Source organism: Oncorhynchus masou, chromosome 16 (assembly GCF_036934945.1).
Source record: "Oncorhynchus masou masou isolate Uvic2021 chromosome 16, UVic_Omas_1.1, whole genome shotgun sequence".
NCBI classification, from domain to species: domain Eukaryota; kingdom Metazoa; phylum Chordata; class Actinopteri; order Salmoniformes; family Salmonidae; genus Oncorhynchus; species Oncorhynchus masou.
The window spans coordinates 16,273,168-16,287,755 of NC_088227.1; the positions used below are offsets into that span (position 1 = coordinate 16,273,168).

The 14,588-nt window shown below is 45.3% G+C and overlaps 1 protein-coding gene across 3 annotated transcripts in view; it reads right to left on the reverse strand.

Moving 5' to 3' along the window:
• The window catches only part of nkain2 (sodium/potassium transporting ATPase interacting 2), a 164,177-nt gene that overhangs the window by 24,407 nt on the left and 125,182 nt on the right, over positions 1-14,588 (reverse strand). For 2 of the 3 annotated variants that reach the window (XM_064990943.1, XM_064990945.1), the window contains exon 4: positions 12,155-12,358. In XM_064990943.1, coding sequence (XP_064847015.1) covers positions 12,155-12,358 — 204 coding nt within the window. The remainder of the gene's footprint in view (positions 1-12,154; positions 12,359-14,588) is intronic. The other variant, XM_064990944.1, reaches the window with a different exon arrangement.

The window sequence follows — 14,588 nt, forward strand, 5'->3', positions numbered from 1 at the left end:
TATTCCATATATAGTGCACTACTTTTGACCAGCCCCTGATCAAAAGTAATGGACTATAGGGAATAGGGTGCCATTTGGGAAACAGACACGCTCCTTTCCTCATTTGTGTGATTAGAAATACATTTTGTAATCAATACGAGTGGTTTCAATAATCAAATACTTGTAATTGAAAAAGTGAAAATTCAAATGAGGATGCTAAAAATGTCAAACCTCTCCAATAATAAGTGAGACAAAATTTCTTGCTGAATCATTCATGCTCCCAAACGAGTTCACGTCTTGAATCATTGGCCGCAGTTTGCCAGAAGGAGGATGACAGGATGAATAGAAAAGAAACTTGCCTGAAAGGGTTTTGAGAAATTGAAACATGACATATTTGAAGTAAGAAGATATTTTCACTAAGTAAGGAGAGATTCCACCAAACCCGATCATTCTGTCACAGTGCAAATGTTCCGGAAGCCCGAAAATATTCACCTTTTTACTCTCAAAGAAGCCCGACGGTAAGTACACATGGCTCTATGTGGCAGAAAATGTATCTTTCCCTGTACCCCAGACATATCATTTATCCAAATGCAAAGCTTTGGAAAACTAGCATAATGCAAATGAAAGTAAAATGACTAAGCAACAAGCAATCAATTTTAAGCCGCTAGATAAAAAATACATGAATATGAAGGATTATTCAACATTAGTCTGAATCTCTTGCCCAAACCTGGTAATGGTATTATGAAATATGCACATTTAGCAGAATCACTGAATGTTGAAAGAGTAGGTGGTTTAAACACATCAACTCTACTGAAAGTTCACATGTATTAAGTCATTCCCTGAAGAAATCATTGATAATGATCTTTAACAATATTATATGCCCTGTATGGCTACCCTGATATTTCTAGGGAATCCAAAGAGATAAATCAATGCATTGTACTGAGAGAGCTCTTTTACTCCAGGATAGCTGTTGCATTGTCCCAGTGGTACCAAATGATCAGAAATGAGACAGAACTCTTCTTTTCCTGTGAGGATACTGTGATTCTTCAACGACATTCATCAGACCCAATTTTCCACTTTCACAATTGAGAAGGCACTTAACCATAGAGGAGAATGAGTCACTTTTTGACATAGCAATGTTACAGCACAATAAACACATGGGCGGTGCTTCCCTCCCACTCTCCTCTCTCCTCAAACACACAGAGATGCTTGTGAAGTGTTTGACCATTATTTCCCTCTTACAGTTCCCCATTTCCTTTATACCTCAGAGAGAGACATGTTTAAAGTCCCACCAGCCAGGCTAACATGCCATGGCTAGATAGGATTGAATTGAGAAATCGCTTCCATTATCGCATATTTCTATTCGCTGTGCACTCCTGTTGACAAAGAGTCAAGATTGAAACGAGAACCCTTCGACTCTGTTCAATAGGCTGGTTACGTGACATGGATGTTGCACGCATGTTGACTGACAGAAGGTTAAGGTGGAATGACCTTTACTGGGTTTGCACTGCTTGGTAACACTACCCACACAGGAAAGGACTATTTGTTCTCATTGTCACCAGTCAGGGTTACAGGTATGGGTCTCGAGTAGACCATTAAAGGTACATTCCATATCCTTCTATCTATATTGATGCTGCTTCCACTCATACCCACACACGACTACAGTATTAAATTGATGGAAGTGACCCAAGGTGGGTTAGCTAATGTGTTTTACTACAGGCAAAGCATCTCAACATAGACAACTCTGCTTAATTGGTTCTGGTCTTATTGGCTAACCTTATTGGCTTTGCAGAGATACTTTCCTTCACTTGATAATCATTCATTATGTGGCCCTTAGCTCCCATATCCATTGTCCAGGGATTGATTGCTTGCTGTAAAAGCCAACTTTGAGCTAGGAGCATAATTGCTCTTTGTTTACTATAATGCATTCAGACATCTCCCCATTGATCTAGGCAAAAATACTGTTTGAATACCAAGCCAAACTAGCCTTTGTAATGTACTGAGCCCTGATAGCCTTGAGTAGATGCTTGCTTTGTATTCTAAGCGTCAACTCTCCAAATTAATGGCAAGCCAGCTAATATCGGTCTGCCAAGAAGATGGTAAAGCTGATGGTAGTTTTGACCTCTATGCAAAGAGGGGAACGCAAACAAATTCTTTGCAAGGTAGTCAGGGATGCTCAATATACGCCTGACTATCGGTATAATTCTAATGGTAAAGCCTGATGCGCCCATGTGAAGGTTGATAGATTTTATTTATAGATGTTTTATTTATAGATTTTCTCCTAAATATGAGGGTCATGGTGAAAAATTGGGAGGTCATAAGTCACTTGGTGTACGGCCTGCGTGACTTCCTGATAATTGGTTTTGTGACCTCCCAAAGCCCTCACAGAGTGAGTAATGGCCATTTTATAACACATCAGAGATATTTTCTTTCCCTGACGAGGCATAACGGATTGAAGTGAAAGGTGCTCTCCTGACAAACGCTGTGATAGACAACGGGATTTAAAGATCAACACGGTGGGAAGAGAGGAGATTGAAGAGAGAGAAGGTCTTGTGTTAGGCACTGGAGGGATAACACAGGAAGTGTGTGACAGAGGCAGGGTCAAACGCCTTCTTAACACTAGCTGAATATCTCAACATAATTCAACACATTAAGAACATGTGTCAGCACACTGTCGCCGCCATTTTTCATACACCGAGGCTGTTTGCTCTTTAGCCAAACACAATATATACCTATTGAGAAAGCAGAGAGCTTACAATTAATCTGCCCCTTGTCAAGACATATGCGGCTGAGCTGAACGTCTCTACAGTGTATCCTACATGTCACAATGATAGACAGCTATTTCTTATTACTCTGACAATGTTGTGTCGTGACCGAGGCTGTAGGCTGCTACTAACACAGTGTCAGTGTGCCACTACAACGCTGTACCACAGACAAAACTTTGAGATTGAAAAATTGGATGGCAGTTGAGGTCTTTAAGACCGGCGTTTCTACGCATTTCGGACACTGTCGTCTTGTCTGTGTGTGTGTGTCTGTGTGTGTGTGTGGGGGGGTGTGGGTTGAAGCCACCATTTATTCAAATGACAGCCCCAGCCCTAGCCCCAGCCCCAGCCCCTGCAGCGTCAGTGCAGTGCTCGCTCGCCTTTTTTGTCCACTGGTAACAATCACCTCAGTGGTGTGGAGGGAGACTGATCATCTCCAGCTCTGTGATATGGGACGTCGTCGGTGTTGGGAGCAAAAGGCTCCCGCAATTAAAGCAGCTGAATGAAACACTGCTCGCAGCTCACAGGGTCTCATCAAGCGGCGTCCCATGTCGTTTCTGACATTTGAAAAATAGGCGCCGCTTTCGCCCTCCCTCGCCGTTGATCTCGCTCTCACTCTCTGGCTTATCAGATGAGATGCTCCGACTCTTCAGAGATCCCGACAATATCAGCTCCCCTGTCACTCAACACAGACCCACGCCGTTACTCATTCAGCCACAACAACAAGCCCATCTCACAGAGAGTGGAGAACGAAGAGACTGACAGAGAAACAGGCTTTGAATAAGAAGAGAGACAGACATGGGGAAAGGGGCCTGAGATTGATACTGAAGCCTCTGTGATAACGTTGTGAGCCAGACTGACAGATGTCTCGTGAATGATTTGCCGAGCATGACTGTTTCAACACAACAATTAGTCTAAGATCGCAATTCCGTGTGGCCATGGACTCTGTGTGCCTTTAGGGCCTAACATTTAATTAGGCCAATTGATTCACTTCCCTCAAGGTGTTGACCACTGTCAAAACTGATCCATTTTATTACAGACATTCACTATTCACAGAACTGATAGCTAAAAAAAATGGCTTTCTATACATGCACAGGCGTGAAATACGTGTAGTCTTTGGTGAAGAGAAATTGATTGTCGAAAGAAGCGGAAATTGGAGCGAAGCACCTATCCTGGCTTAATGAATTGGATTCATCTATCAATGTGGACTTTGCTTTTTTGTTTAATTCGACATTGAAAGACTTGGATGAGGAAAAGCAAAGTGTTTTTCCATCGTTGATGCATCAGAGGAGCAGATTCCTTCGCCATAACTGATACCTCCTCCAATCCTCTTAAAATTACTTCTGACCAAATTGGCTTAGTGTTAGCTTCATATTTCCCAGAGAGCCCAGTCACCGGGTCTTCAATAGTGATTTCTCTAAAGATACGCATCTTTCCATTCTGTTATCTTTTTTGAACAATAGCCATTGAAATGAACATTGAAGGCAGTGGGAGAGTGTCACGTTGGTATAAAGGGATCGGGAGACAGGCGCAGGAATGCGTAATAGGGTTTTTTATTGACCCAAATTATAGCGTGCCATGTAAAGGCACAGGGACGAAGACCAAACAAACACGCATACAAAACACAGGGTGGAAACCCAAAACAAAAGATCGAGGAGCACCTCGAATAAATGCACCGGGGCAAGACCCGTAACATACATGCACACAATGATTCCACACGGGACGAAACCTGTAATCATCTGCACAATACAAAATGGCAAGAAAGCCAAAACACAGTACAGGTACTCACACGACCAAAGGACAGTGTAACAATAAATCGACGAGACAATGGTGAACAAAGGGCACACTTATACAATTACTAATCAATGGGAATAGGGACCAGGTGTGCGTAATGACAGTTCCGGAGGGACCCGTGACAGTACCCCCCCAAGGACGATCACAGGAACGCAGTGTGGGGTCGATCAGGACCCGACGCAGCTGCCGAAGTTGCGTCGTCGGACAGACCAGTTGCAGCTGCTGAAGTTGCGTCGTCGTCGGACAGGCCAGTTGCTGAAGTTGCGTCGTCGTCGGACAGGCCAGTTGCAGCTGCTGCAGTTGCGTCGTCGCCGGACAGGCCAGTTGCAGCTGCCGAAGTTGCGTCGTCGTCGGACAAGCCAGTTGCAGCTGCCGAAGTTGCGTCGTCGTCGGACAGGCCAGTTGCAGCTGCCGAAGTTGCGTCGTCGTCGGACAGGCCAGTTGCAGCTGCCGAAGTTGCATCGTCGTCGGACAGGCCAGTTGCAGCTGCCGAAGTTGCATCGTCGTCGGACAGGCCAGTTGCAGCTGCCGAAGTTGCGTCGCCGTCAGACAGGCCAGTTGCAGCTGCTGAAGTTGCGTCGTCGTCGGACAGGCCAGTTGCAGCTGCTGAAGTTGCGGCGCCTGGACGGACCAGTTGCAGCTGCTGAAGTTGCGTCGCCGTCGGACAGGCCAGTTGCAGCTGCTGAAATTGCATCGTCGTCGGACAGGCCAGTTGCAGCTGCTGAAGTTGCGTCGTCGTCGGACAGGCCAGTTGCAGCTGCTGAAGTTGCGTCGTCGTCGGACAGGCCAGTTGCAGCTGATGAAGTTGCGTCGTCGTCGGACAGGCCAGTTGCAGCTGATGAAGTTGCGTCGTCGTCGGACAGGCCAGTTGCAGCTGATGAAGTTGCGTCGTCGTCGGACAGGCCAGTTGCAGCTGCTGAAGTTGCGTCGTCGTCGGACAGGCCAGTTGCAGCTGATGAAGTTGCGTCGTCGTCGACAGGCCAGTTGCAGCTGCTGAAGTTGCGGCGCCTGGACGGACCAGTCACAGTGTCCATTATTCTGTCACGTTGGTATAAAGGGATCGGGAGACAGGTGCAGGAATGTGAAATAGGATTTTTATTTACCCGAATTACAGCGTGTCACGTAAAGGCACGGGGACGAAGACCAAACAAACACGTATACAAAACACAGGGTTGAAACCCAGACAAGAGCGAGGAGTACCTCGAATAAATAACCCAAGCGCACAAACCCGTAATCATTTGCACAATACAAGTGGCACGAAAACCAAAACAGCACAGCACAGGTACTCACAGGACCAACTGACATTGTAACAATAATCGACAGCCCAACGGAAACCAAAGGGCACATTTAAACAATTACAATCAGTGGGAATGGGGACCAGGTGTGCGTAATGACACAGTTCCCAAGGGATCCGTGACAGAGGGGTTCAGGTAGAAAATAGAAATGAATGTCTGAAGACAGAGAGACAGAGCAATTTTCATCCCATCATGACAGAAATGCCAAACAACAGGAAGATAAATGGAAATTAAAATGGTGGGATCATATGGAGAATAAAACACACAAGGTATTTCCACTACTCCCATAATTGATCACAGCAGCAAAGCAGAGATGACATTGTTTAAACACATAGGGTTTATGATAATTCTCCCACTTCATCAACAGGCTAAATTCAGAGAAGGGTAAATAATATCACGAAGTGCATTTACCATTAACCAGGCAAATACTACACAAAGGGGCTTTCACAGTGCCTGAGTCATAGGTGAAAATAGGAAACTTACAGTTATGCCGTGCGTCCCTTTAATCTTCTAGCTAATGGACCTGGGCCATAGCTCTTCTCTAAACAATTACACTCACATTCAAAGACCCACTCGGAATCCCTAACCAAGGAAAAGGCAATAGTACCATTATTATTCATTACAAGTGTCATTGAAAATATTCTCATAAAGCACATCACCATCACTATTAATCGTGTTAATAGTCTCATTTATTAAAGTGTATTCTGGCCCTGGGCACAGGACGCCTGTAGTGTCTCTGTACAGGTTGGAGGATGTGATGGAGGAGTGGAGGGGCTGTGGACTCCAACAGCTGTCTCCTCCAGTAAGAAAACATTATTCCTCCCAGTGTGTGTGTGTGTGTGTGTGTCTATGTGTGAGTCTATGAAATGTCTTGCTGGATATGGGGGGCCTGGACACAATTGTAAAGCTAAGGTTTGACAGTAAGTGGTGCTAGCCAGGAGTTCAGCCTGCTACATATACTGCAGCCCTATGGCACCTGTCATCGGAGGCACCCGTCAATGGCAAAGTTGGCTCCTTTTCTACAGACCGAGTCCCCTTACGACTCCATAGAGCTGTGACTTTACTGCATATAAATGTGCAACTATTAGTAGCAGCAATACAGTAGCACTGGCACTGACTCTGACAGTTCATATCAGGGTTACTTCAATTACTTTTGCATTAAACCATGTCCTTGTCCAAACACAGTCTGTGCACATGCTTTGAATAGAACAGTTAGTCATACCTTCATCATTCCTCATCAAACAGTTTTGTTAGAATGAACGTTGGAAGCTATTCTGATTCATGGCTCTCCTCGGGTCGACTGGCTGGCTGTTCTTAGAGAATCTGGCCCCGGGGCTCTGAGGCGTCAGCCATGCTACTGTGTACCGGACACAGCTCATTTAGCCGCTTATCCAGCCATATGAAATGGCCGCCTCTCTCTGCCCCCCCCCCCCACCCATCCCCGTCCCCCAGGCTCTCCCCTGGACCCTGGTGGCGTGTGCTGTATCTCTGCTCTGTGGCTCTGTGCACCGCCTGGCCCTGACGCCACTGTACTCCTCTCCTCTGCTCTCTCCCAGTGCGAAGGACAGAGAAATCTGCCTGGCAACACATCAACGTCTTCCTGGCTGCACTCGTCATCTCCCAGAGGTTGACTGCAGATAATAACTGACAAGCAGCCATTCTTATAGACAAAAGAAAAATCATCACAGTAGCAACACCAGTGAAAAAAGAGGTTGGATGGCATGAGACCTACACAGTATATGTCAGTGTACTGTACATTGTTATGGTTAACTGCGATGGCTTCTGTACAGTAACAGTAGGTAGGTGTGAGTGTTATTTTCAACCATGGGAGAGTGCGCTGGGGCTCTTCTCATCCAGTGTTGCATTACACTAATAGGTTCATGCCGCAGACGATGGTGCAAAGCAACATGGCTGGACCTTGTCACGGTACGGTGCTGAAGGTGAGACGGAGGACGTTAATCACCTAGAGTCTTAACCATAATCAGTGGTTCAACTCCCACACAGAGCTGTGTGATTACACTCCCAGAGCAACCTTACCCACCACAGCATGGTGCACCACTGTGCTACCGAGATGAATTTATCCCACAAGGAACCCAATGAAGAATGTCTTTAACTGATATTTTTCCAACGACTAGCTCAGAACATTAACACATCCTATGGTGGTGGGAACCGAGTGTAATTGCAGATGGGATGTGGCAAAAGAACAGTGAGACATCACAGTTTCGGGCCGAACCTCGCAACCCTAGAGCTGAAAATACCATATGGTCCCTCAGCTAAGTGCCACCAAGCCCAGCAGTCTCATGTTGACAGTGTCACAGTGACCCCACTGCAAACTGCTTGGGCTGTCTTTATTACACAACTTTGGTAAAGGGTCACTGCGCCAATTAACATCTTATTTATCGGCCGTAGCTACTTGCCCGCCTGTCTGATGTTGACAGCAAAACAAAGACAGCTTCACTCAGACAACAAAGACAGGGAGGACTGGAGGAGAGGGGAGGAGTAACATCAAAAGATCCTCCAGAGATTTCAACCCTTCCTCAGTCCCATCCAAGGAAGGCTTCTTAGTACCACGCACTATTTAATTACTTTGTGACGGAGGCTTCCTTATGGCGTAATGACGCGTACAGCCATACTAATGTCTAGGCCGGTTGTAAATGAACGGATGAGGCCCCTACATCCATTCTCCGCTTTGAGAGAAACCTCATTAACGGAAGGTGCTGCTCTGTTGCCCTGACGCTAGAAAAGAGAGCAGCAGAATAACAGGGAGACTTAGGGATCGTCTTCTGTCGGAGCCAAGGAAGCTGCCTAAAAAAAGAAGTTGGTGGGTGCGTGGATGACAGGGAAAATGCTTCCTCTGTAGTCCTTATAATTATCTCTTTATTGTCATCATTGTGGTTCACACAGGGAGGCCCTTTCACTGCGGACCATTTTCATAGATATTACTGAATTAGATTAACCTCCCAGGTTATTTTCATTAATACATATGAGATAAGACATTATTACTTGGGTACTTTGTACCCTGTCAAATGACTGTACTTCAATGAAAGAAGAGGGACAACCAAAAGTTGTGGATCAATTGTGTTCTTGTCTGGCAGAGGGGGAAGGAGAGAATAGGAGAGGAGGAGAAGAGAGAGGGCGGTTGTCTGCGCAGTTAGCAGATCAAAGAGCCACTCATTCATTTTGGGGGAAAGATAATGAACCAGTCATTTCTTTCCCTGAGATTCTTACGCGAGGAAACAAAAGCCATCCCTTATCCATTAAAGAGGTGCTGGGGAAAATTGACATTGTTGCCTCGTGCTGCCAGACACAATTAAACAGTCTTCCATCCGCGTCGAACATCTGAGATAGGAAAAGTGTGTTTGGGATGCAATTGTGCCTCGGAATGTTTCTTAGCCCAATTATGATGTCCGTCGCTAAGACCTCCAGTGCAATGAAAGCCGCTTACAGAGGGTACTCCGCGTGAATGGAGTATCGGAGGTAATTTAGCAAATTGATTCTAGATTCAGCCCAATGCGTTCCACTAAGCTAGTAAAAAGCTACGCAAAGACAACAGCAGCTTACAATACAAAATGCATTATGGCAGCATGGCACAGTTATTATGGGAATACCGCTATGTGTAATGCTGTGGTCTAGTTTCTAGCTCCATGGTTTGTATAATGTCCAGTAGATACTGGACACTGTGGCCAGGTCTGCAGATTGAATGGCTGTAGACTTTGGCTCACAGCTATCAGCCATAATGACAAAGCACGACACACCACTTCCCAAATGCCTCCACTATAGAAGCTAGTGCTCTGAACCACTCAGGTCCAGGTTTTACTTTATATAACAGTACATAACAGACTTCGGACAGTAGCTTTGGCATAAAACTTTTCATGGATTTGGTCTCTCTCCAAGCATATTTTAGCCTTTGAAATGAAAACGGTGCAGCGACTCTTATTTTATCCTCACAGAAACGTGTTTCTAGTCTATGCAAAAGGGATGCCGGCAACATTAAAAGATGGCACCTGAATATCAGAAAGAAGTACCAAACCATTGTATTATTATTGGTCTCCATGCAGGCTGTGTTATTGGTCTCCATGCAGGCTGTGTAGAAATGAAGAAGCCCTCTAACCCCCCCCCCCCACCCCCACCCCCAGGTTTTGCTGACACCGACACCCGTCTGGTCCCCTTCGATGTTTCAGGGAGAACTTAATTCAATCATTGTCATATTGATCCTGACACCCAACATTCTCTTGACACCATGCTACTGAACCAGCTCCTGTGTTTAGGAGACTAAGCGTTAGTGAACTTGCAATAATTCCAATCATTTTCTACATAATCTGACAGGCTCTAAGCATATTTCTCACTGGGGTTTGGAATTGTGTTCATGTATCTATTCTACTGTACTGTAAGAGAGACTCGCTGAACATGTGATGGAATATACTGTAGACTCGATGCACAAACCTTGTTTGGTGAGTGCAATAGTCCCTACAGTAGAAAAAGGGTAAAGGGAACAATGGTCATCCACCATCTCACGGTTGTTTTCAATCAAAAACAACCTAAGTGTTCGGTTTATGACTGAAAGGTTTCCATTGTGCAGAGTAAAATACATTGAGATGCGTATAAACCTGAGAAGTAGCCCTGAAATCGAATCCAAAATAGGTGGCACAGTGTCTGACAGAGTTTCAGAATAGTTCTAACTCCAGGCAGGTAAAGTATCGGGTGGTTGTCTTTCACAAACTGGCTGGAGAGAATGTGTTCTCCTGGGATCTATCTATGTGGAACCCTCAACATGATCACTGACACAGCAACAACACCCTGCTCTGTTACATCAACATTCCCCTAATTACACGGCGTACATTAAGTCATTCTGATCCTGGTGCATTGTGGGAATCTCCTGCTCACACTGAGAGCCTGAGGACTATAATCACAAGTGGCGGGAGCGAGAGAGGGAAAGAAAGATACACTGGGGACAGTTTTCCCTGCATATACGCACGCACGCGCACGCACGCACACACACACACACACACACACACACACACACACACACACACACACACACACACACACACACACACACACACACACACACACACACACACACACACACACACACACACACACACACACACACACACACACACACACACACACACACTCTGGAGGGGAATGGAGGGACAACCAATCGTCAATAAGGGAATTGCATTTCCTCTGCCACCCCCTGGGATGGCCCACTGCCAAGCCACTAAAAGCCGCCGCCAGGCCTAAGCCTGCACTTTTAGAAAGATGAAGAGTTGTTTTTCCCGTTGACAATTTTCTGCCTTATAATATTGCTGCAAGGCCATTAGTCACTACAGTAGTAGGCAGCTAGTAATACGAGACAAAAGAATGTGTGTTTCACATCCCATTGGCATGTCTCAGCATTGATGACTGTGCACAGGCATACGATTAACTTCTTCATCCATTACCTCATATCACAGGTAGACAGCCCCACTAAACTGAAAAGAATATGAACATTTCTGTGCAAAATATCGTGGTTCACAGGGGTATCATCATCATAGCCCAAATATAAAAGCCTCTTCATGTGAAACAAGGTCAGTGTACAGTCTTCCAACTCCAACAAAAAGAGTCCCACATGCCCAGAGCCTAGGCTCCAACCTGTCCCCCTGCGGAGATGAGAGGGAGTGTAGCGGGTAGACTAGCAGCCAGACTAGGTCTACATACAGGTAACTGCCAAAATAAAGGAAACACTTGAGTAGATGAGGGATACAAGTATTTTGAAAGCAGGTTCTTTCTCACAGATGTGGTTCCTGAGTTAATTAAGCAATTAACATCCCATCATGCTTAGGGTCATGTATAAAAATGCCCAGTTGCCCATTATTTTGGCTACCACGTCTACTATACTTACAGAGGCCTACTATACTTACAGAGGTCTACTATACCTACAGAGGTCTACTATACTTACAGAGGTCTACTATACTTACAGAGGTCTACTATACTTACAGAGGGCTACAATACTTACAGAGGCCTACTATACTTACAGAGGCCTACAATACTTACAGAGGCCTACTATACTTACAGAGGTCTACTATACTTACAGAGGCCTACTATACTTACAGAGGTCTACTATACTTACAGAGGCCTACAATACTTACAGAGGCCTACTATACTTACAGAGGTCTACTATACTTACAGAGGCCTACTATACTTACAGAGGCCTACTATACTTACAGAGGCCTACAATACTTACAGAGGCCTACTATACTTACAGAGGTCTACTATACCTACAGAGGTCTACTATACTTACAGAGGTCTACTATACTTACAGAGGGCTACTATACTTACAGCCAGAAGAATCTGCAGGGAGCTATGGGCCACCTCCACATACTGGTACTCCAGCAGACAACCTGCAATGCTGATGTAGCGGTGGTCCTCCGGGGCCCAGGACGGAGGAGGGGTGACCGGGGTCACCCTGCAGCCTGGACCATTCTCCATCCACCAGGACCGGTGCATGGACATGTTGAAGGTCATGATCAGGTCACTGTCCTGCTGGCAGAAAGGAGAGGGGGGGTTGAAATACCGTATATATAGGGACTACTGTACTGTAGATCAGGTGTTTATGTGGAAAGGGGACAATAGTAATATTGAGGTGACATTCATATTGAGCTATTTTATGTAGAAATGCTAGATAGTCGAGCATGTTTTGAGTATATCTACAATGGATTTTCTGTTGTAGGTGTTCAGCTACTGCCGATGCCTTCCCCAGCCATAGTGGAGTCAGTGCAATTACGTGCTCAAGCTTAAGCACGATTACACCTCAGTCAGTCTGGCAGTGATTTAACAACGTAGGTCAAACACCCAGCGCTCCACAATATTCTAATCAAGCTAAAATGTGTTCGTTGGCATGGAACAATGGCTAAAAGGGTGAAAAACCTCCCCTCTGTGACTCTACGCTACCACTTCCCAACTCTTTAAAAAAGCTGCATTGCCTACAGGGGATTGAGATTCTAATTTAATGCAATGTGTATTTTACTTTCATTAATAAGCCTATTTGTTTTAAAGAATCATCTACCATTCTAGAGTGGAAAAAGCATTGAGCTAGTGCTGCTTTGGTAATGTTTTTCGGTTAAGTTAAAAGCTTTGCTTAACATTTTGCAACACAATTATTTATTCTGCCTCTTTCCCGGCATCTCGGGAAGGCTATTAATTCTGAGCAGAACAAGAGTGTACAGAGGGTAAAACTGAGCCAACATGCATTCAGCTTTTGCATGCCATTAATTCTACAATCAAGTGACGGAAGAAATGGCTATTAGGGATGGGGTTTTTCTGTGCCATTTCCAGTGCTAGCGATCCAAACTCCGGTATACAAAAAGTAATTGTGAAACCCCGGGTCATTTGAGTCATCAAGCAGAGGATAATTTGAGTTGGTACTGAGAGGGAAGTGTGCGTGCACACATCCTTAAACTGGAACGAATGAAGAGAGAATAAAACATCGACAAAATCCATCCCAGAAATGGTCCTACTAGCTCTCAAGCCTCTACCCTGTTCTCACACCTATGAACACATGACTGAATGTATTCGATGCACACATTATCAGGCTGTGCTAAACTCTCCCTAAAGACCTGCATTTTGACATTTCGACTCACATTTAAGAGCATAAATGCTTAAATCAGACAAGTGTGCCTTCCAGCCCTAGCTGTAGTATTGCCCGCTCTGCAGTGTATCAGTTATTTTAGCATAAAACCTTGGTATTTGGCATTGAGACAAACATTTCCTCTCACTTACAAAACCAAGTAACACCACCCAATTCACTTTCATCCTACCAACACTTGTCAACCAGCTCCTACTTTTCTTCTCTCCTGCAGAAGGGAATGAGTCATCTGGGGGATTGGTGTCAGTGGCATTATTGCCTGTTGTTTAAAGGCTATATCAAGATCTATCACTCCTCTGCCTCAACAAATGGCGCCAGTGTTTGTCCACAGCAGGATGTGGGTGTTGTGGTAAACTGCTTTTAATTCATCTTGAAATACGCATCAGTGGGAGACGTTTGGCTGGAGCCTTGCCAAACAACAAACCCACAGCATCTTTTTTTTTATCTGCTTGTTTGTTTCATTGAGGAGTGGGTATTGATGCAACAGGCTCTCTAATACAATCAGAAACTCAAGGCCTTATCCGGTAGGTCTAGTGCCAGACTGCTCAACTATTTCAGATTGTAATTACATGAAAACCCACATAAAGGACAAACAAACACATGAAAGAAATGCTTGTAACTTACAGAGTATCTGACCTGTGATAGAACAACAGCCTGCTCTAACATGCAATCTTATGTACAGTCGTCCTAAAGACGTTAGCTGGACTAGCACACCTCTGCCTGCCCTAGCACCAAGAGCGGTCTGGCTCGGTGCCTCATGCCGTACGACAGGTGTGGTCTCATGCCTCCTCATATGGAGGCAGACAAGTGGAACATAAAGACTGCTAGTCGTGAATAGAAAGAGATGGGGGGGGAGCAGGTTGCAACTGTCTACCTCTCTGTGTCTCCCTGCCTCTGTATCTGCTGTAATGAACGTCAGTCGTGTGGCTGAACAGCATCCATCATCAGTCAAGTTGCGGGATAGAATGAGTGGCGAGTGTTCAGCTCAGCTCATCACTGTTCCATATGCAGTAGTACAGGGCTGCCTTTCTTACTAGCAGTCAAACACCTCTCCACTACCCGCTGACTGACTGGCAGTGTGGTTCAGCATCATCTGGAACCAGTACAAGGTCAGCGTGAGAGTTGGGT